The sequence below is a fragment of the Myxine glutinosa genome, chromosome 7, assembly GCF_964187855.1.
Source record: "Myxine glutinosa chromosome 7, kmMyxGlut1.1, whole genome shotgun sequence".
Taxonomy (NCBI): Eukaryota; Metazoa; Chordata; class Myxini; order Myxiniformes; family Myxinidae; genus Myxine; species Myxine glutinosa.
Window position 1 is genome coordinate 146,607,116 of NC_136267.1, and position 22,997 is coordinate 146,630,112.

General features: G+C 46.5%; 1 protein-coding gene across 2 annotated transcripts in view; it reads right to left on the minus strand.

Moving 5' to 3' along the window:
- The window catches only part of LOC137431721 (E3 ubiquitin-protein ligase DTX3L), a 42,262-nt gene that overhangs the window by 13,738 nt on the left and 5,527 nt on the right, over nucleotides 1-22,997 (minus strand). For both annotated transcript variants that reach the window (XM_078782387.1, XM_078782388.1), the window contains exons 2-3: nucleotides 22,397-22,549; nucleotides 18,669-19,640 (exon numbers count right to left, since the gene is read on the minus strand). In XM_078782387.1, the coding sequence (XP_078638513.1) occupies nucleotides 18,669-19,577 (909 nt within the window). In that variant the 5' untranslated portion in view covers nucleotides 19,578-19,640; nucleotides 22,397-22,549. The remainder of the gene's footprint in view (nucleotides 1-18,668; nucleotides 19,641-22,396; nucleotides 22,550-22,997) is intronic.

Sequence of the window (22,997 nt, forward strand, 5' to 3'; positions counted from 1 at the left end):
AGACGAACAGGGATAATCTACCCTTATGCCCGAGGCTCGTTAACATGCCCCGCCCCCTCGTGGCAGGGACAAATATAACAACTTAATCCGAACACTGTTTACACAGGTCCTCTACTTATTGTACATCGAAATGGTTCTTCTACACAACAATCGGAGCATGATATCTACACAAATCTACCTGACTCTACATATCACTACCCCCACAAACATAACACACGCTCCCCTTCCCCTCCCCCAGCCCCAGCCCCCCCCCCCCCCCTGCAGGATAGGAAGAACGTATTTCACCCCACTGCAGGATCATGGCATAGATGTCATACACATGTGTGTGCGTTTTTACTAGGCAGCGGGGAGGTACCATACAAGCAAGATGGTGGGGGCGCTTCAGGCTGTGGTGCCGGCAGTCCTACAAACAAGTCGCCCGACTTACGACTTCCCCTCCCCCCCCCCCCCCACCCCCCCTTACACCTCTTGGCCCCGTGACAGCCAAACAGCTCCTTATGCTGTCGTCCCGCCGGAGGGGGTCTCCACACACCAGGCTCTGTCGCTTCAGGCTTCCATACAGCCTCACTGGTCGCCGGAAGTCCCATACCCCAGGGCGCCCAAACAGACCCCCACCACCGACGAGCTCCAATTTCCAGACACCACTGGCTGCCAGGGGTAATTACCACAGAGGGGACCGCGGTCATCGCTCCTCCAGAGCTTGATCCATACCTGCGGATACGCACGCCCTCCCCACCCACAAAATCCACAAAAACATTTCCTCCCCACTGCCATTGAATTCTCAACCACATATTTCCAGAGAAGATGTCACAAAAATGTTTCCAAACGTTGCTGCCATGGCCTGCCATTATGTGAAATCCCCGTTCACATTTTAAAACCACTTTTCTAAACACATTAATCACTCATTCTCAATTTCCAACCTCACGACCACATGAAAACACAAAACCTCGGCACATAAACAAATGCCACACACAAGACTCTGTGGCACACATTCGATCCCTCCCTCCCTCCCCCCCCCCCCCCCCACCACCCCCACCCCACTGGCCATGCAATCACTCTCACCCGCCTCCTATACCAAATTCCATGTCCTAATTTACATAAGCAAGTCCTGAAGCCTGGGACAGTACACATAAATGCCTTACCTCTACCTTGATGTGCAGGTATTTGCCGGTTGGTCAGGTCCCAGAGTACCCAGAGTGCCATCCACCACACAGAATCCCAAAATTTATCCCATTGGGACCGCCAAACTCACCAAATTGCTCCTTTATCCCACTGTTCTGACAGATATGTGGATCCACCTCCAACGGTGCTCTTCACTACACCACTACTTTTTGCTACGACAGCTCCACACCTCTACCGTGCAAGGGTCATCGGGACAAGTTGGGCAGCCGAAATGCCAACATGACCCGTGTGTGTCCATAAGGGTGCGACCCACCATCCATCCTTCGGCCCCCTGCGAGGAACACTGCTGCACTAGCCCCAGCTGGCCAATGTGGTGAGAACCTGCTGCCAACACAACCATTCCCACAACCTCAGCCCTGGGGGGAACAGTCGCAGTGCGTGGCATCCACATCACGGCCCCTGCACCGACCACAAATCCCAGTCCACAAAACTGCAGCCCACAGTGCCCACCCACACTTGACCACGCCAAGGTCCAGTCGACAGCCATGCTCCACCAGGAGACTCATCCAGAAGACATGGTCCACTCACCTCGGGCACCCACAGCACCACGTTGACCCTGGGACTACTCAACTACATCTCCACAACCCCGCGTCCCCAATTTTTGGCGCAGTCGCCCCCGCAACCAGTTGAAGGCTGTGTCCTGCTCACCTATCAATTGTTATCCCAGCTTCTAACACTTTTGTCTAACACACCTGGATCAATAATGGTGCCACTGTGCAGTGTCCACCATTCCTCTTCACAAAATTCACCCTTAAATTTACATCTAACCCTCAGATTACCCATGCCAAATATTTTTCACTTTTTACGAATCTCACCAAAGAAGGGTGCTTCTCCGTACACATGCCAGCCGAGCATGGCCCATATGTTCAGCTCGTTACAAATTCCCATTCATCAAACCCATGGTTCTCTTTACTTCCCAAGCCGAGAGTCCACAACTCACAACAGGACATCTGTGGAAAATCACTCTCACACCATCACGTTCCACAGATGCTCCAATGGTTGTCCGGTTGGCTATCACATTCCTGTCCATGCGGTTCGTCCCGCGTCCATGGACCAGCACAGCATGACAGGTTACCACATGCTGGCTGTCCCAGAGTCTCAGGGAGAGGCTGCCAGGCCTCATGCCCGGGTGGTCACCACATCAGGCCCATGCTGGCCGTCTGCGGTGCCGCCACCAAAGAGCGACCGACAACACCTCCCCCTAGTGGTCCTCATAATACGCCATCCTAGGTACCTGTGAGAAAGCATCTCGGACCCCCTGGGGGTCTGAACTTCCACCAGGATCCGGTGACCCTGCCGGCCTGAGAGACACGATCGGGCTGCGCCCCGATGGACAAGGGACGCCACAATCCACCAGACCCCCCGTGGGGCCCAGGTCATACCATGACACACCTGGTTGGACCCTATGTCCAAATCCTACCAGCCCAGCCCCCTAGCTAAATTTTGAAGGAAGAGAAAAAATTTTCACTAAATTTTGAAAGGGGCAAGTCTTCCCTGAGGCCATCCCCAATGACCTCTCCTGGTCCAAATTCCGCACCCCGGGGACCAACTCCCACCACGGCTGCTCCAAATCCAATTCCCATTGCAATTTTACTTTAGATTTTCTTTTTAAAATTTTGACCTCGCATGTCCAATCTCGACAGCTGCAGGTGACAACCCCTTCCTCGGGTTGTTCTGCCCCGCCCTTCAGCTGTTCCACATTTCTTATGGGGACCAGTTCTTCTGAGGCTGTATTGCCAGACTCTTCAATGTCTGAATCCAGCTCGGAGACAAAACACTCCCCCTGCTGGGTATGCAATTTCGGAGCCTACCGTACCAAATTGTTGTGTATGGTGATGGTCGCCTCGGTCACTTGCATCTCATCCTGTGGACATTCGATGGACCGACACATCATCCTCCAAGCTCCCTTGGACCTGAGAAACCTCCCCCTCGATTGTGTTGCCCCAGGTCTCCAGCCGCTGGATCAAATCATTTTTATCCCCATCCCCAATCAGTTCTGGCCGCAAACACAGGCCTTCATTTATACACACCTGGTCCGGTTCCGGGGACACAGACCCCCAATATCTTTACCCCCTGTCGCTCCGCACCACCGCCCTGGTGCTGCACAATTCCAAATTCCTCCCCCTGTTGGTGTATTCCAGCATCCACACCAGCCCAATAACCTTCCAGGCCTTTCTCCATCAAACATTCCCCATTTACTTCCACACATGCCCTCTCCTGTTCCCGAAGCACATCAGCTTGGGTCTCACACTCTTCCACTCCCACTGTTAACTCCCCCCGTTTTGATTCAAATTCTGCCACCCTTTGATTCTCCTGTGCCCCATTGGCACCACTCTTTTTCTCTTCATTCAATTCACTTGTCCATCCATCAATTTTGTCAGTTTGGGCATTAATTTTATGCTCCAATCGCTCTTCCATTCCCCTAATTTCGTCACTCATTCCCTTCACATCTCCCCTTAATTTATTCCTTTGGGTATCCATTTTGTTATTCTTCACATCCATTTTGTCATTCAATCCCTTCATTTCTCCCCTTAACATGTCCTTTAATAATTGGACCCAGACCTGGTCAGGTACCGCCGCCGTTCCATGGGGTGAGGGGGGTGGACTAATACTCGGGACGGGGGAGGTTCCACCACTATTCTCATACCCCTCTATCCCCGGCCCACTTCCAGAGCCTTCAGCATCCCCTACCGGTTCTTCCATATCACTCACTCCCTCTATCCGCTGTGAGGAAGCAGTTCTCCCACGCACGCATTTATTTTACCTCAAACAAAATTTTAATTTAGCGACGCACTGTTTGCGCGCTTCTCGACACAAATCGACTATTAAAATAATTTTATTGCCTTGCTGCTATGAATTTTTTTCTTACCAACCCTGCACTCTTAACACCATTTGGTTCCAGAGGGTTCAAATTCCACTCCTGACTACCATTTGTCGCATGACTCCCCTTGGTTAATACCGGGGAGATCACGGATAGCCAAAGCCAGCTTTAATTCCAAAGGTGTTCAGTTCAAATCGCGGATTTTATGTATATGCGTGGAGAAAGAAAGAGGAGGGGAGTAGGCTGAAGAGCTTACCTTCACAATCGCCGGCAGTTCCAAAGCCTGCAAAGAAAATAACTCACACAAACACGGATTTATAGAAATGTGCAGAGAAAATAATGAAAAGATTTATCACAACAGATGCCGGGACAAGAAAAGCGTGACGATAATAAATAATGTTCCTATGTGGAGCGCTCCCACACCAGACTTATAACACAGACGAAAGGAAGATAAATAAAAAAATAACCGTTTGTGTGTGTGGACTTAGCTCTGATCAGCTTGTGGGCTTCGTCAGGGTCTCGCCAGGGTCTGCGAATGGGTCCGGCCGGCGTGCGCACGTGAAACGCACATGTTGGCGGGAACTTGGCCTCATTGCGCCTGTCCGCGCCGCAGCGCTTGCACCAGGCCTCATCACGCTGCAGCGGCAAGCCGCGCCCGTCCACGTGTCGTCTGCTCAGAGAACCGCAGTTCCCGTTGCTGCTCCTGGTTTCCCGGTGGTGTCCTCGACACGGTTGGTCCAAGCACAAGAGCATGAGGGAGAAGGACAAAGGAACAAGAGATAGGAAGGCGAAAGCAAAGGCAATAGATAAGGGCAAGCGAGCAAGGGCGGAGGGCAAGAAGAAGAGAGAAAATGTCGGTCCTTGCGTGCTTTTATCGGCCGTCTCGTGATGTCACCGGCACTTCTCCTCACTCAGCGCAGTCCAACCCGACCTTGTCCAGTTATCCACCTATCAGAGTGCAGTCCGCCTCTGATGTCAGCGGTCGTCTTAGCCAATCGGCTCGCTGCTTACTTCTTGACCATCCTTCCACCAATCCACGGGAAGCTTCTTGTCCCGTCACTGGCCAATCACAAGTCCTTCCTTACTCCGTCCTTCCCATTGGTCAACTCCCGCCCAATAGCGAGGCGCTTCTTGCTCCGCCCCGGCCAATCATGAGTCTCCGGGGCGTGTCTTCGGCCTGCTTGACTATGTGTGCTTGCCAGGCGGGATTGTTAGCCCTGGTGTTTGATGCCTGGCTTCCGATTGGGTTTTATTGTTTATTTGCTTTAATTAATGGGCATTTAAATGTGGCATTCTAACTAGTGTCTTTGGTGTGGTGCCAAAAGGGACAACGGATAAATCACATGGGGTAGGACGAACAGGGATAATCTACCCTTATGCCAAAGGCTTCGATAACATGCCCCGCCCCCTCGTGGCGGGGACAAATATACAACTTAATCCGAACACACGGTCTACACAGGTCCTCGACTTATTGTACATCGAAATGGTTCTTCTACACGGCAATCGGAGCATGATACCTACACAAATCTACCTGACTCTACATATCACTACCCCCACAAGCATAACAATATATATATATATTATATATATATATATATATATATATATATATATATATATATATATATATATATATATATATATATATATATATATATATATATATATACACACACACACACACAAAGACATTCTTAGGTAAAGTACACAACATGGTACTTTAGTTACAAGATCTACTTCACCTCAGTGTGGATTAGTACCTGCACATATAATACTGTCGCGTTCACCGGGGGATTAAGATCCCCCAAGGTGACGGGTGGCCGAGCGAGCTTACCGAGGCATTCAGTCAACCTATTGCGGTGTTAATAGTCCTTGAGCCAGACCAAAAGTAATGCTCCGGCGGGGGGAGTAATTCTCATTATGATTTTCCATTAGACCAATGTCTGAAGTGTCAGAAAAGGTGTGATGGACATCTGAGAACGGTAGCTTAGTGCCCGGATGGACGCCATCTTTGAAACCACCCAGCTCGAAAATGCCCATTTGGTGGGGTACATTGTTGCACGTGTATCTGGACTTCTATACTAGCTATCGATGTGCGGTTGACGACTAAATATACGTCCGATGTGTACCGTCTAAATAAAAAATAATATGAAGCATTTTGTTTTAGATTAATTATTATAAAAATCAATTATTATCGAAAAAAAATCATATATTTTTCAATATTTTGTTATTAGACTTGTACTTTTTTTAGTGAAACAACACTGGTATGATTTTCCAAATTATGCATTGTGCTACACCGTTTATCTGTCTATAAAAATAACTCAAAAACTAAAACATATCATCCACCACGAGTTTACAACAAATAAATGTAAAGAGGCATAAAATGACTTAGGCCGCCGCTGGCATTATCTATTCTGACGATAACGCAAGTTAGGAATGTCGTACGGAGAGGATTTTAACACCATACGATATCTAATAAGCAGGCGGAAATTGTTACATAGGAAATCTGCACTTTGGTGGCCATCTTGGATTTCAAAATGGCCGCCAATTATATTAATTATTCATTACTAGAGTTTGGAAAGACGTATGGAGCTGATTTTAACACCATACGATGTATATTCCTAATAAGCAAGCGGAGGTATCATTGAACATGTCATGTTTTAGTCAAATAACACCGGTATGATCTTCCAAATTATACATTTTGCTAAACCGTTTATCTGTCTATAAAGATTTTCAGGCAATTTGGCCTGCATTATAATAGAGAACAACATATGCTATACAATATACAGTGCACACAAAGTTAATCATCAGAGTCGCCATCAGTCATTGGCATCCTGAGCCACGATAGCATCATCCTGCACCATGTTGGAGCATCCCTGCAGCTTACACACAACAGTGCACTTCAACCCATTCAGTATGCAGGAGCAATCTGACGGTCGACACGTCCTTCTGCATGTGCATGAGATGAGATTCAAGACGACATCTGGAGCTGGTAGACCCGCCATCCATCGGATTGTGAGCGAACCGCCATCATCGAGTTCCCAACCATGTCCTGCTGATGGTGTTGGGACGTCTGGTAGGTTTTCAAGGCTGCGTCGCCAGATAGCCGCCTGATAGTTGGCCCTAAGCGTATGCTGCATCAAGGAGTCTTCACAAGGCGGCAATTGTCCAGATTCGATCTGGCCCTTCTTTGCACAGAACATGTGATAACGGAGCGAATTAACACCGACGATCTTCGTGTTCTTGGCGTACAGCTGACACGTGAAGGCCTGAATGCTATTGAAGACGTCTGTTGGTACATTCCACGAAGATCCCAGATCTGTGAATGCTTGAAGATACAGCTCATTCGCTTGCACAAGCTTCAAAGCCTTTATCTTTCCTTGGCTAGCCAGAGCACTCACAGTGTCACACCCGCTCCATGCATGAAGCCCTGGCAATGCACTGCAAACTCCAGACCCCAATACCGCAGCCAACTTTCCAACGTCGATCATTCTGACTCGAACCTTTGTTCCTCGTCTGATGAAGAGCTGACTATCGATGGTTCTGCTGAGATGAAGACTGATGATCAGAACGTCGGTGTCATCTGCCACTAAGATGATCGTCTTGTAGTGGGTAGCGGCGTGCTTTGCGTGGAGAAACATACGCGTGTCTGCTTCCTCGTGGCTACATTTGAGTGCTTGCACCAACTTCCACCTATCGCGGGTCAGTACCAGACATTTTTCACCACAGGTGACATACAGTGTTCTGTTGCCTAGCTTTTCGCGATTTGTTTCATGTTTCCACGACTCCGCCAGAAACACAACCAGTTTCTCCTTTGTCTGGCTGCAAGCAAGGAGACGCCGCCAGTTCATGATTTTGTGTGCGGGTCTGATCTCGCTGAAACTGATGCCTTCATTTGAACCGCGGTTCACACGCTCAGCTGCTTTGATGGATTCTTCTGTGTATGTGTCAAAGACAACATCGATGCGCTCACTGCCTTGACCAGCGTGAAGCGCTGCAGCAAGGATGCGGTCAGATAGTTCTTCGAACGTGTCGTTCTCGCCATGCATCTTTTGTATGAGAGCCATCGCATCAATTATTGTTGCACTTCGCTTGTCAACGTTCTCGGCTGGTTCCACAAGACCTTCCATGTGTTTCGCAAGTGCAGCTTTGTTCGTTTTTTTCATTGACCCATCAACGTTTGCCAAAGACCATGGTAACGGCCCTAGTGGGTGACAAAGGACAAGTTGCATGTCGAGGTTCCTTGTCTTGGCGATGAATATCATGGTGGCAAACAGTTGTCTGTCAGCTCTCAGGACGATCTCCTTGTTTGTGCCCTTCACAACTTTCTGCTTGATCTTACCAAAGGTCTTCAAGTTTAGCTTGTTCAATGTGTCATGAAAGCCTGTTCCCTCTTCAAGACGTTTCTGGAAGCTTTGATACGCCGCTTCCCCCTTTTGCAGGGTGTTGAGTAGGTCATTAGAAACGTCCTCCCTCGCAGCCGCTCCGGTAGATATACTGAGAAGACATGACGGATCATCGGCGAATGGATTGGTCCAGTCATTTTCCAGTAGATCACAGATAGCTGTGACGCCAGACTCATCACGTTTGATGCGAGAAGTAGACAAGTCAGGGTGCTTGGCGTGAGATGTGTCGCTGCCATTCACAAGGATAGTTTCTCGTAGTTGCCTCAGTGCAGTAGCCCGATTTTCTGCAGTTAGATAGTATCGTGACACAGCCCCTTGTCGAAGACTAAAACCTCGTGTTCCTCCAGCTGTTTGCGTATCTTTGTTTACTGTTTCTTCTGTTGTCTGATCAACAGCGATTCTGGCAAATGGATTCCCTGGTCTAAGCTGTACGGAGAAGTAGCCTTGATTGAAATGCCTGTACAACTCGGGGCATGTTTCGTGGAGTTGCGTCATCTGTGCATAGTACACTGGTAGATATCTAGCATAGTTCACCTTGTTCATTGCGAAACACCAAGGGATCACTCTTCTGACACAAGCCAAGTGAAGCATCCAGTCGCCTTCTCTATCCGCACGAATCAACCCCAGCAGGGTCTCTACCATATCAATATACATCATCCAGAAGCGAGCCAGGTCTCCATGTTTGGTTCGCAGAAAATGTAGGTATTTCGCGAACATGTCAAAGCTCTGTACACATGAATCATCATCGAGAGCAGCAGCGAGAGTCTCGTGGCAAACATCCTCCTTGATGCTGCGAATTTTGAGGTCAGTGCTTCGAATCTGGGGTTCCTTGTCAGGATGATTGCTTTCTATCCACACCTGGAAGCCCTTCCAAATGATGCGCATTAGTGCCTCGTACATCAACTTGTGGAGTCGCACAGCACGGTTGTATTGCTTGCCTTCCAGAACCCTGTTGATGGAACCTTCAGCGATTACTCCTGACTCAACAGCTACATCCCGAAGGCCTGCATCTCCAAACATTTTCCCAATGCTCGACATGAAGTTACAGATGGTATGGAAGTTCCCCATCATGAGCACGATTCTTCCATATCGATCGACATCTTTCCATGCTATTTCGGTCGCCTTAGCAAATAGTGCCTGGTCTAGCACCACCGGTATACGCTCAAGCTGAAGTGATGACATGATGTTCAGAGCTTCTCTGAGGATTTCTTGCACTGTTGCCATATCTGTGGCAGGCGCGTTTATAGTCGGCAGGTAGCCAACTACATCTTCCGTCACCTGAACACGATCTCTAGTCATGATGTTGAAACCAGTCCACGAACTGATTGTCTGGTCGCATGGTTCCAGCATGCGAGTCATAATCCATACGTGATTTCGGCGCTGCGCAAGGGATGTTGCGCCTGCAAGAGTGTCAGAAAGATCTGCAGGCTTGATTGCAGGTGGGCCCTCTCGTTTCCCACCGCTGTATATTGGAACTAAATCGCTGGATGACGGGATAGATCGCTTCTTATCTGCTTTGGATACTGCCGATGGAGGTTGGGGCGGCAAACACGACTGCGACTTCGGTTGGACGATGATACCGTTGACGCGATGCGATGTTCCGCCACCACTCAGCGATTCCTCTAGCCTGTCGATGTTATCGAATGCTAATACAGTTGGGACCGAAGGGTGCACATGTGACGGAAGTGGTACTGTATCTTTCTCCACACTTGCTAATTTGTCTATGCATAGCGCTGTCTCGATTTCTTCCAGAACTGTGTACGAACATCCGTGCCCGAGTCGATTCAATATTCTGATGACCTCTGTATTACCGGTGAGCGTTTTCATGACCCACGGAAGTAGGACATGCTTCGATGTTCTGATGGTACCCCGGTGTACAGCATTGATGATATCTTGAGCCATCGACCATACCAGTGTGTCGGCACGCGCAGAGCTACCCCCACTCCCGCGAATCAAAGTATGCAGAAATACACGAAGAGAATCTGGTATCTTCACGTAATCTGAAGTGAGTTCTGCTGGCTGAGGCGGCCAACGTTCATTGTAATGAGCATCTTTGATCTGGTGTCGCAGTGAAGTAGCTGCACGCACAATGTTACTTTCACCGTCTGTTCGTTCAAATGCTTTCACTTCTGCTTTCAGGTTTACGCACTCTGCAGCAATCTCTCGCTTTGTCAGATTATCGGGCATCAAGTATACACGGTGTTTCACATTGAAGAAGATGAGCGATTCTCCAAACTCTTTGTAATGTGCGCTGCAGATTCTTCTTGATGGAGTCACGAACATCAACTGAAAATGTATCTGAAGACAGGATATCTGTTGCAACATCAACTATTGGAACAATCCTCGGGTTCAAGAACAAGTCAGTGCGAATGAAATTGAATATACATCGTATCATTTCTTTTTTCTCTATATTATCTTCAATGTCAGTTTCTACTTGAGGTTTTTGGGGCCGTGTGTAGTTTCTATAGCAGGAGAAGTGGTAGTGAGCCTCAGCTGCAACCATATCTCGTGTAGTCAATGCCAAAACTCTCTCATCATTGCGAGCTGTCGCAGCATCTCTTATTGTCTTATCTGCTCGAAGTTCAACAGCCAAGACAACTGTTTCACGGGTACGACTGCCTTTTATGAATTTTGAAGCACGCTGGCAAAAAATGCATTTATCATCGTAGACCGTTGAAGTTGATCCTGTCTCTTCCCGTGATGATCGCCGTCGCACCACATCGCCAGTATCAACTGAAGAACTTCTAGCTGCATTGGTCAAAGTAGCTAGGTGGTTTTTGTGAGTGAAGTCTGATCTACAAGCCCTATGGTATAATATTGGAATATTAGGAAGTTCAACTGCGCCTTCTTGGACTAGCTTTAGAATTGGATAAAAGTTTCTAACTGCGGCTGCGTCACACAATGTCTTCCAAGAACTGTTGCCCGCTGCCTTGCTTAGTTCAGAGAGTGGCGACTTCTTGCTGCACAGGATGCACGTTCCGGACTCAGGTTCAATCTTCGCCCGTTTCGCCTCGACACCGGCCATCTCAGCTGAAAGAACAAAAAGACTGACGTTAGATTACTCCGATATCCGAAAAGCTCGCCAGCTTACATAGACATACTCATCCAAGTCAGTGAACATGTTAGATGGCGCCACAATACAACTCTATAATAGAGTTGTATGTGGCGCCATCTAACATGTTCACTTTTAGTTCTTAAGCCCCCCCTCAGAAATTAATCAGGTCACCGCAACAAATCTCAGACTGAGATATAGAATATAGAATATAGATATAGAATAGACTGACGTCACTTTCGGCACTGGGTTCTGTGGGTTGATTTATCGGCGGGAAATTCCAACTGACATAGTTTCGGTTTGTGGAAAGTGCATGCCTTTTCATATATTTTTTGTGTAAACTCGTGGTGGATGATATGTTTTAGTTTTTGAGTTATTTTTATAGACAGATAAACGGTGTAGCACAATGCATAATTTGGAAAATCATACCAGTGTTGTTTCACTAAAAAAAATACAAGTCTAATAATAAAATATTGAAAAATATATGATTTTTTTTCGATAATTGATTTTTATAATAATTAATCTAAAACAAAATGCTTCATATTATTTTTTATTTAGACGGTACACATCGGACGTATATTTAGTCGTCAACCGCACATCGATAGCTAGTATAGAAGTCCAGATACACGTGCAACAATGTACCCCACCAAATGGGCATTTTCGAGCTGGGTGGTTTCAAAGATGGCGTCCATCCGGGCACTAAGCTACCGTTCTCAGATGTCCATCACACCTTTTCTGACACTTGAGACATTGGTCTAATGGAAAATCATAATGAGAATTACTCCCCCCGCCGGAGCATTCACTTCAAAATATGGCCGGTTGGCTCAAGGACTATAATACGTGTGGGGATGGAGGGTAGCGAGCGCTTACCTGCACGGTCGTATGCGGCATGGGGTTTCTCCGATCCACCAACAATTAAACGGGACAGGACATGGAATGAAAGTTCAACACATAAAGGATTTAATAAAAAGAATGGCAGGGAACAAGAAATGTGCAGTACTAGAATTCCTATTTGGGGCGCCCCTAGACGGACTCATAAAACAGCACAAGGGGATAAATAACTGAAAGCAATTAATGTGTGTGTAATGAATGCTAGCCGGTACTCAGCTCTGGTCCTCTTGACCGTATGGGGTTGTCACATGCCCCGTGTCCCTGCGCGGGAAAACACGCTTTGGCGCGAAGCTGCGTTCACTGCCACACCGACGCAAAGTGAACAGGCCCTCGTTCCGTCCACATCCCATTCTCAACAAAGCCCCGAGGTCTCTCAGGCACACACAGCCACCACAAAGTCAGCAACATCAAATCAGGGAAAGGATGCGTCCGCTCCTCCATGCAGCCAGGAACAGAGTGCGCATGAATGCCACCGCCAAGCGCGAGCCCGAAATGCTACCGCACACAACGAGTACCCAGCGCAAGAGGGAGAACACAAACGGTGACAGCTTGCAACCACATCCACGAAGCAAGAGAGGGAAAAATGCTGGGACATGTCCTTTTTACCCTTGGTCTCGAATGTTCCATGATGACGTCCGCACACGCTCCATCCAGCGAATGCCATCTCATCGCTCCATCCCCCTGACCAATCATCGCCTTCCGGGGTGGGGCCTCACGGCCCTGCTTTCATGGTGTTGCGATGCCTTGGCTGGCGGCGCCAGCGGTACTTGAATGTCTTGGTTCTGGTTACTTTATTTAATGTTTATAATTACGCGCTGATCGCTTGGCTGCTAGCGTGTGTAGTGTAGTGTCATAAGGAACAGGTGGAAAAAAATCACAGAGGTCATTTACAAACAGGGGATTTAACCTTAATCCCTAAGCAACATAGCACAAGAGCCACTCTCCGTATGGCCACACCTCACACTTACTCCGAACATCCGGCCATACTTAGTTACAGGAAGTGGCTACACGACATCCGGAGCATGGTAATCTACACAATCCTACCTGGACTAAGGTATTTCATTGCCTACCCCCACAAACGTAACAATACATAAAGGTACTGACATTTATCTAACTACATCATCAAGATAAAATAACTTTTCCTCAAATAAAAATATCTGTGCAGAATTGCAAAAATCATACATACTCTGTTTCTACATATTCTACAATCATACATATTCTGTTTAAATATTATTTAAATATGTATAACCTTTCCCCTTCAGTGTTTTACTCAGTGGTATTTTACAACACGCTGTTTTTCTTCCTATTTAAAAGGCTTTTCTCAATTTCCTCTCCAACTCATTCCACCTCAAAAAAAAGAAATTCAATATCTTATACGTCTCCCTCACTACATGGTCTAAATTCACATTCATTCCATCCCTCCTCCATCATTCTGAACCGGATTGCTAACTTGAAAATCACAACAAACCCAATTTGTTTTCAATGTTCGTCTTTCATTAATCATCCACTTTCTAAACTCCCCTCTTGCCCCTCCCATCCAAATCCCTCCCCTTGCACCTACACTCCTAAACTCCCCCCTTGCCCCGCCACTCTTAAACTCCCCCCCCCTACCCCTCCACTCCTGAACTCCCCCCTTGCCCTTCCACTCCTGAACTCCCCCCTTGACCTTCCCCTCCTAAACTCCCCCCTCACTCCTCCCCTTCAAAACTCCCCCCCAACCCCTCCCATTCAAATCTCCCCCCCCATACCATTCCTCTCCAATTCTCCCTCCTCCCCCCTCCTCCTCAAAGCTGCCTCCTCCCCACTTCGTCTCCCTTCTATCTCATACCTCCACCCCCCCCCCCCCCAACCTTCTTCTTTCCTCTGCCCCCCCTCAAACAACCCCTCTCTGTGCCTCATCCCTTCACCTTCAAACCTTTCATCCTCCTCATCCTTCCCTTTCTTGGAACTCTTCTGCAATCGCTGACACACTAACAACTGCTCTCCCTACCTCCCCCTCTCATCCTTCATCTTACCCTACTCCTCCCCTCCCCTGTCCTGTACCCGATGCTCCCCCTCTCTCTTCATTAACGGTATGGACCTCAAACATCCGGGGCCTTCGCTCAAACCTGACTGATCTCTCCATACAGGTTGCTTCTGACAATCCAGACTTGATCTGCTTAACAGAGACTTTCCTCCTTCAAGATGTCTCCGATTCCTTAATATCTCTTCCTGGTTACTCTCTCCTCCGGTATGATAGACCTGAGCCTCGGCCTGGTGGTGGGGTGGCTATCTTTATCAAAAACTCTCTTCCTCACTCTCCTTGCACTGCCCTCTCTCCTCCTCACCCCCAGGAGTACCTTTGGCTACGGCTTCCTCTCCGCTCCCACCTTTTGTTCATATGTGTTCTGTACCGTCCCCCAAACAGTGATGACTCCATCTACATTTCACTGTCTGACAACATGGACCAACTTCTATCCACTCATCCCAACTCTCTCTTCCTCATATGTGGTGACTTCAATTGTCATCATGCCACCTGGTTGGGTGTGGGTTCCTCTCTCACCAGTCATGGCACCTCAGCAAAGGACTTCTGTGACTCACTGGGATTGACACAATCTGTCAATTTCCCGACCCGGATCTCAGCCAATGGAGTATCTTCTCTTCTAGACTTGGTTATGACTAACTTCCCTGCTAATGTCTGCTGCTCTTCTTCTGCTCCAATCGGTTCTTCTGATCATGTGCTTGTCAAAGTGGACATCTCTCTGGCCATTCTCAGAGAGCCTCCTCAGCGTCGACGAGTCTGGCATTTCACTCAGGCCGACTGGGACGGTCTTCAAGCAGCCATCAATCGTCTGGATTGGTCTCGCATCCCCACTGCCTCTGACATCAATTCTTCCTGGGAATTCTTTCAAAGCAAACTGATCTCTCTCATGCACAGATTTATCCCATCTCGCCTTCAGTTGTCTTACCCTTCCTCCCGTCCATGGTACACTGAATCTTGTGGTGAGGCAGTTGCCCTGAAACAACTTGCCTTTGCCTCTTGGAAGGCTAATCCAACTGAAGGAAATCTCAGTTCCTTCCACCAAGCTCGGAACAAGTGTGTGTCTACCCTCAGGAGTGCCAGGAAGCACTATCTCTCCTCACTCAAGAATGAACTCTCAAACCTGTCTCCTTCCTCCAAATCCTGGTGGCGTCTGGTCAAATCCGTTTCTGGTGTTTGTTCCCCCTCCATCCCCTCCCTTACCTCAAATGGCCACACAGTTGACATCGCATGTGACAAAGCCGAATGCCTCAACTCTGTGTTTGCCTCAAAATCCTTAGTCCCAAACCCATCTCTCTCTGTTCCCACCTTTCCCAGTCGAACCAAACTGCTCCTGGACTCTGTGACCTTCTCTCCTGACAAGGTGGAGGAGTTTTTGTCAAACCTCGACTCTGATTCTGCAACTGGACCAGATGGCATCAGCCCACGGGTCCTAAAATCCTGCTCTGCCGCTCTATCTCACCCTCTCTCTGTTCTTTTCACCCTATCCTTTGCTCAAGGTCATCTGCCAGCATCCTGGAAATCAGCAAACATTACCGCTTTACACAAAAAAGGTGCAAAAACAGATCCTTGCAACTACAGACCAATCAGCCTGCTCCCAATTATCAGCAAAGTCATGGAATCCATCATTGCTTCGGATATGAAATCTTTCCTCTTCTCCAATGGCTTGATCTCTGATCATCAATTTGGTTTCAGACCAGGTCACTCTACTCTGGACATGCTGCTTCTGCTGTCTCAACAATGGATGGAGGTCCTCAATGCCAAACAGGAAATCAGAGCTGTCTCCCTTGACATATCACATGCCTTCGATACGGTCTGGCACCCAGCTCTGCTCACCAAACTCTCCTCCTATGGTATCCATGGAAATCTCCATGCATGGCTTGCGGACTTCCTCTCTGGTCGTAGTCAACGTGTGGCCCTGAATGGATTTCTCTCATCTCCCCTTCCTGTTCAGGCTGGAGTTCCCCAAGGCAGTGTGCTGGGCCCTGTGCTTTTTCTGGTCTTTATCAATGATCTCTCCGACTCTCTGGAAAATCCTCTGTATCTCTTTGCTGATGACTCCACTCTCTGCCGCTCCATTCCTCTTCCCTCAGATTGGCAGTCTGCAGCCTCCTCACTCTCTGAAGACCTGGACAAAATCACAGACTGGTCAAACATGTGGAACATGTCTTTCAATCCTGACAAATCTCACACTCTTACTATGTCTCTCCGAAAAGATCGACTGGACAACCCTCCCATCTACTTTCTCAACAATCCTCTCCAAGAAGTTCTGTCGCTCAAGCTTTTGGGTCTCACCATCTGCCATGATCTTTCTTGGGAAAACCACATTTCCAAGCTGGCCTCCAAAGCCAGTCGCCGACTGGGCATCCTCCGTCGTGCGAAGTCCTTCCTAGGCACACCTGAGCTCCTCACCACATACAAGGCTTTCATCCGCAGCTCAATGGAATACTGTTCTCCCCTATGGGCTGGTGCTCCTGCCTCACACCTGGCTCGGCTTCACGCTGTTGAATCCAAAGCTTTCAGAATCATTGGAATCTCCGCGATGAAGCTATCTCTGAGGGCCTTTCACTCACTCACCGCAGGCAGGTAGGTGGTCTTTCTGTCTTCTACCGACTCCTCTCCGGCCTTGCTCCCCCAGCTCTCTCTGTGCTCTGTCCCCCAAATATTCCTACAGGTCGCACAAGATCTGCCAGCCACCCTCTGATGGTTAAACTGCCGAAATCTCGGCTCTCTGCTCACCTTCACTCTTTCATTCCTCTTTTCTCCCACCTCTGGAACAAACTCCCACACTCACTTCAATCACACTCCTCCCTCCAGGTCTTCAAAACAGCTGTTCACCACCATCTCTTATCTTCCCCCATCCAAAACCTTGATCTTTTCTACCCCCACTAATTCACCCCAGATCCACCTTGTTTGAAATTCCAACTTCTTTCCTGGAAGTCTTGGCAGTGTCCATATGTTTTATACCTCTCCCACCCCCCCCCCCCTTCCCATGCCTCCCCCCCAAAGCCCTCTCCCTCCCACAGTTCTCTCGATGTCTCCATGTCTCTCGGTCTCTGCTCTCAAATGTTGTGTTTGTGTCCTTCCCCCTCTCTCCCCATCTTGTCTACCGCTCCCGATGTTATTTGTTTTGTGTGTCTGTTTGTCTTTCTGTGTGATTAATGTTCGCTCTTTCACGAGCCTCGATCTTGTATACAAAAAAAAAAAAAAAAAAAAAAAAAAAACCTTTCTCATGAAAACAACTCCTTTCCTTTTTTTGAAAACAAAATGGTGGAAGAGTGATGTCATTATCTACCACCACATGGCAGCACCATCTTGACAATGTTTCCATTAACCCCATGTTCCAACTAACCCCACCTTCCCCTATATATCCATAAATGGTTTTGACAATAAGTCAACCTCCATAAATGTCCACAAATGTCACAATGAAAATCCATTAAAAGTCAAGTAGCCAATAAAACTATAGTATGAACATAAATCAGCATTTTTGCCTGTTTGAGGAAATAGCTCATGATTCTCAGAAAACAGGTTAAAATGCCATAAGCCATGCTTGTTTATTTATTGCATTCTGATGTGGTTTTTATTAATATCAAAAGAATGTCAGCCTTGATACCCGAATAACATTTTTATAGACGCACACTTCCAAATGTCCTATTATATATGATATACATGTACTGGCTCTCATTGAAAGGAAATTTTATGTGATCCCTCATTCGATGTTCACAATTCATGCAACTTCTTCTGACTACTGCAGTTACAGACACAGAAGGGCTCAAAAAATTAGATACTCAACCCTTCACTCAAAATACAGGAGATTTGTCGAAGGCACAGTTCGGGAAAGACACCACTATAGAATCCTTTTCTTTATATATATTTCTATAGCAAAGTTTGTTTTGGTACAATATATAATCACAAGGATGAGTGAGGTCACAGAGGGATAGTGGGATCGCAGTTTGAAAAAAGCAAGCAAGGGAATGAATGGATGGGAAGAAACAGTAATCTGCAAGTAAGAGGCTTGAGATCAGTCTGGTTTATGATGTAGAAAAGATCAAGCGTATGAATGGGGGATGACATGAGAAAGAGATTTACATAGTTAGGAAAAGTACAGACAGTCAAATCATGGAAGGAGTTTTGTAAACTCCAACAAATAATTGTGAGCTCCATAATGCAGTGCCCTTGCTGTTACTGCACTAAAATGGCAGTCAAATTCAATACCACCGATAACTCAAACACTATTGACAAATTATGTTTTCATCCCATAAAAGGATTTAAAAAAGAAATATAGTCATTACTTACACCTTGGGTTCCACTTGGGATGTTGTATTCAATCTCAGTGGTGCCGCATCTCTCATAGCCGGGCAGGTGCATTTCGGGTATAGTGCGGACGTTCATCTGGCCATCCCGTGGCTGGTTGCCTTCCATCTGCCCATAAGGCTCGCTGCATAGTGGGCATGCAGGCCGAATCTGCAGTGCACGCTCCACACATGCTCTGCAGAACACGTGCTTGCACTTTTCTAAGCGCCGTGCCTCTGTCGGTGGTACTAAACAAATTGGACACACTTCCACCTCTTCTTTTGCCGAACCCATTGGTGTTGCCTTTGGATTGGATGTCGTCGCATTACCAACATTATTACCTCGTCCCTCTTTCTGCTTTTTCAATTTGTCATTACTCGCTGCAGATGAACTTACAGGTTTTGACCCACGAATCGCACTGCTGGTGTTCCTACTAACACTTGGCCCAGAATTCGTGGTTGTTCTATGTTGCAAGCATGCAAGGAAATGCTTCCTGGCCTTGTCTGCTTGATCAGCCTTTCCCACAAACCGAAAACCACGCAGGTCTCTGATTACAATAACATCGGGAAATGTTTCCTCCACGTTCTGGCATGCTTCGTCTAGATGAGCATGAGCTGAGTCTGGATATATGTTTTCCAAGGACACAACAGATCCACGCAGATCCGTCACGGCATCAGAGTAAAGTTTGGTAAAACATTCTCTTGCGTCCTCAATGCCATTTCCATCCAACTGAGGCCCGGCTGGTCGAAATGAAACATTGCACATGGATGGAAAGGGGCTGGAATTAATTTCCAAACTCACGTTGTTCTTCTCCGTAAGCTGAATGAGGTCCACAGCATTTTTGGCAATGATGAAGTCAACCACGTCAGTGTCCAAATAGACATCATCTTGTGCAGCATCTCTTGCAGCCATTTTCTTTCACAGTCCCCTTCAATATGCCAGTGTTGAGCCAACACTGTGGGTTTTCTGTGTTGGCTACAATCATAAGATAATGAAAATTAAAAAGTCAGAATCAATTGTATTCACAAATGAATGCAATATGTCTCCACCCACAATCCACTTTTGAAAACTGAAGAATTTAACGGAAGACACCGGACCAACCTCTACCTACTTTAATATGAAATGGTTGTGCCAAGTCGTGTCCTCATTGTCTGAAAAAAAAAATGCTTGACATGCCAAAAACCTTGATTTCACAAGACTATTTAACCTTTGTCCTTTGTTAGCTCAAAAATGAACATCAGACCAATGTGTAACTGCTGTATGGCCTGTGGTACGGTATAATTTTGCCAATTCTTGTCAACATTGGTTGAAATAGTGAGACAGGGCAAGCCACAAATGCCTAAATTTTGGAACTTTGACCCCATATATAATCCTGAAAACAATTTAATCCAAAAAATTTCCAATTATTGTCGACATTGGTTGAAATAGTGAGTTGAGGAGGTTGACATTGGTTGAAATGCCAAAATTTTGGAACTTTGACCCCATATATAATCCTGAAAACAATTTAATCCAAAATGTCTCTACACATCCAAATGGGGGATTATAGGTGTATTGAACCAAGGTACCTCCGTGATAAATTTGAAGAGGATCGGTTCAATAATGAAGGAATGATGTCAATGACAATCCTAATGCCATGCAGCAATCGCTTATGTTTGTATGTATGTATGCATGGAGCCAAAATATCGCCCCCTTGTGGTGTGCGCGCTAGACCAGAAGTGGATGGGAAACTAAAGCAATGATTAAATTGTAAAGTTATACAGCAGGTTGTAAAAATACTTAAATAAATGTCCACGTTCTCAAAGCAAGATTTCAAACAAATTTGTCATCGTTTTGAAGCTATGTATCCATATTCTTTAATTTATCACCTCCACTACTGAAGGTGAACGGAAGTTATGTTTTCACCCCTGTCTGCCTGTATGTCTGTATGTCTGTCTGAGGGCAGGATATCTCAAAAAGTTGTGGACGGATTCGGACGAAACCTGGTGGATAGCTTGGGTGTGTGACAAGGACGAATTGATTCAATTTTGGTGAAGATATGAAAACTGGAATTTTAAAAAGAGATTCTTCACCATTGAGAGATGAGAGGCAAAAACTATATACAGTATCGCATAATATTTGAAAAAGTTGTGGACGAGTTATGACAAAACTTGTTTGATGAGTTGGTTCGGTGACAAGAAAAAGCAGATTAAATTTTGGTTCAGGTCGGGATGCAGATCAGGCCTAATATCAGTGGGATACAAAACGTAGACTGTTCAGCCTGCCAGAGGTGTGCGCTCTACCGAGTGCCATGAGGCTGTATCAAAGCGGGGTTGTATCAAAGTAGAGTTGTATGAAATCGTGTCCGATGAAAGCGGGGTTGTATCAAAGCAAGGTTTTATCAAAGTGTGGTTGTATCAAAGCGTATCCACTGAAAGCCGAGTGGTATCAAAGCGGGGTTGTATGAAAGTGGGGTTGTATCAAATATTGTCCGATGAAAGCGGGGTTGTATCAAAGTGAGGTCGTATCAAAGTGTATCCAATGAAAGCGGGGTTGTATAAAAGCGAGGTTGTATGTAAGTGGGGTTGTATCAAAGCAGGGTTGTATCAAAGTGGGGTTGTATCAAATCGTGTCTGATGAAAGCGGGGTTGTATCAAAGTGAGGTTGTATCAAAGTGTATCCAATGAAAGCAGGGTTGTATCAAAGCGAGGTTGTATGAAAGTGGAATTGTACCAAAGCAGGGTTGTATCAAAGTGGGGTTGTATCAAATCATGTCTGATGAAAGCGGGGTTGTATCAAAGTGAGGTTGTATCAAAGTGTATCCAATGAAAGCAGGGTTATATCAAAGTGAGGTTGTATGAAAGTGGAATTGTACCAAAGCGGGGTTGTATCAAAGCGGGGTTGTATGAAAGCGGGGTTGTATTGAAGCGTGTCCGATGAAAGTGGGGTTGAGTCAAAGCGAGGTTGTACGAAAGCGGGGTTGTATCACAGTGAGGTTGTAACAAAGCAGGATTGTATCAAAGCGTGTCCGATGAAAGCGGGGTTGTTTCAAAACGTGTCCAAGAAAGCGGGATTCTATCAAAGCGTGTCCAATGGATGCGAGGTTGTATGAAAGTGGCGTTGTATCAAAGCGTGTCGATTGAAAGCGGGGTTGTATGAAAGCGGGAAGGCAGAAAAAACCGGTCATCACTGCCAGCAGTTATAAAGTGGCAGTTCTAACTGTAGCGTAGGTATTATTGACTGACTTGAAGGATAAATCCATATCAGAAAAATAAAATTTATGTGAGCAGTCTGGTGATGCTCTCGAGTGCATTACAACATTGTTGGGAAAAGATTGACCTAAACATAATCCATAAACTAATTAAATAACCCCCAAATGGAGTTGAGGCAGTTATCAAGGCAAAAGGGGGTCAATCTGATTGGTGATTATTCATTAAGACAGATTTTATTGGACCCGCTGAACTTGGTCTGAAACGGGGGCTTATGGATTAGGTCTTGTCAGTCCGTGCGTGTGTCTGCAACAATATCTCGGAGATATATGGACAAATTTTGTTCATACTTGGCACAAAGACATCACACGATGGTACACATATGCACATGAAGAAAGAAACAGAAAGAAATAAACAGGAAAAAAAGAAATAAAGAAAGAAACAGAAAAAGCAATGTGGGAGAGGAGGCATGTGTAAGTAACACATCATATGTGATATGTGATAAACATGTGTGTCTTATGTGATAAACTTTTGATGTTAACTTACCAGATCAACGAATACCTCCTCCTGAAAGCAGCAGCATCAGTTCAAATGTGTGCAAAAATACGGGAAAGGAAGTCCTCGAAGCATGAAGTCGGTGACAGCAGGAGTGAAATACACCAAGTGGGAAATCCCTGACTTTGGCAAACTTCAGAGAACCTAAAAGAAAAGCACACAGGAAGCAGAGTTTATCAAGGTATTACATATTCCCATAAGGAAAATATTGAACACTTGAATATTACATACAGTATAATAACTAGAACAAAACTCGGTAGAGAGCATACCTCCACCTGGTGAACAGTTTACGTTTTGTATCCCACTGATAGACCAGATCTGGATTCGGACCTGAACCAAAATCGAATCGGCTTGTTCTTATCACCTACCCAACTCATCCACCTGGTTTTGTCCGCATCCATCTACAAATGCCTGAAACATCGTGCTATATATCGTTGTTGTCCCCATCTCTCAATGGAGAAGAATCACTTAAAAAATTAAGAAACTCAGGTCCAGATCCGGATTCGAATCTTCACCAAAATCGAATCATTTCGTCCTTGTCACAAACACAACGTCTCCACCAAATTTCGTCCGAATCCGTCCACAATCTGTT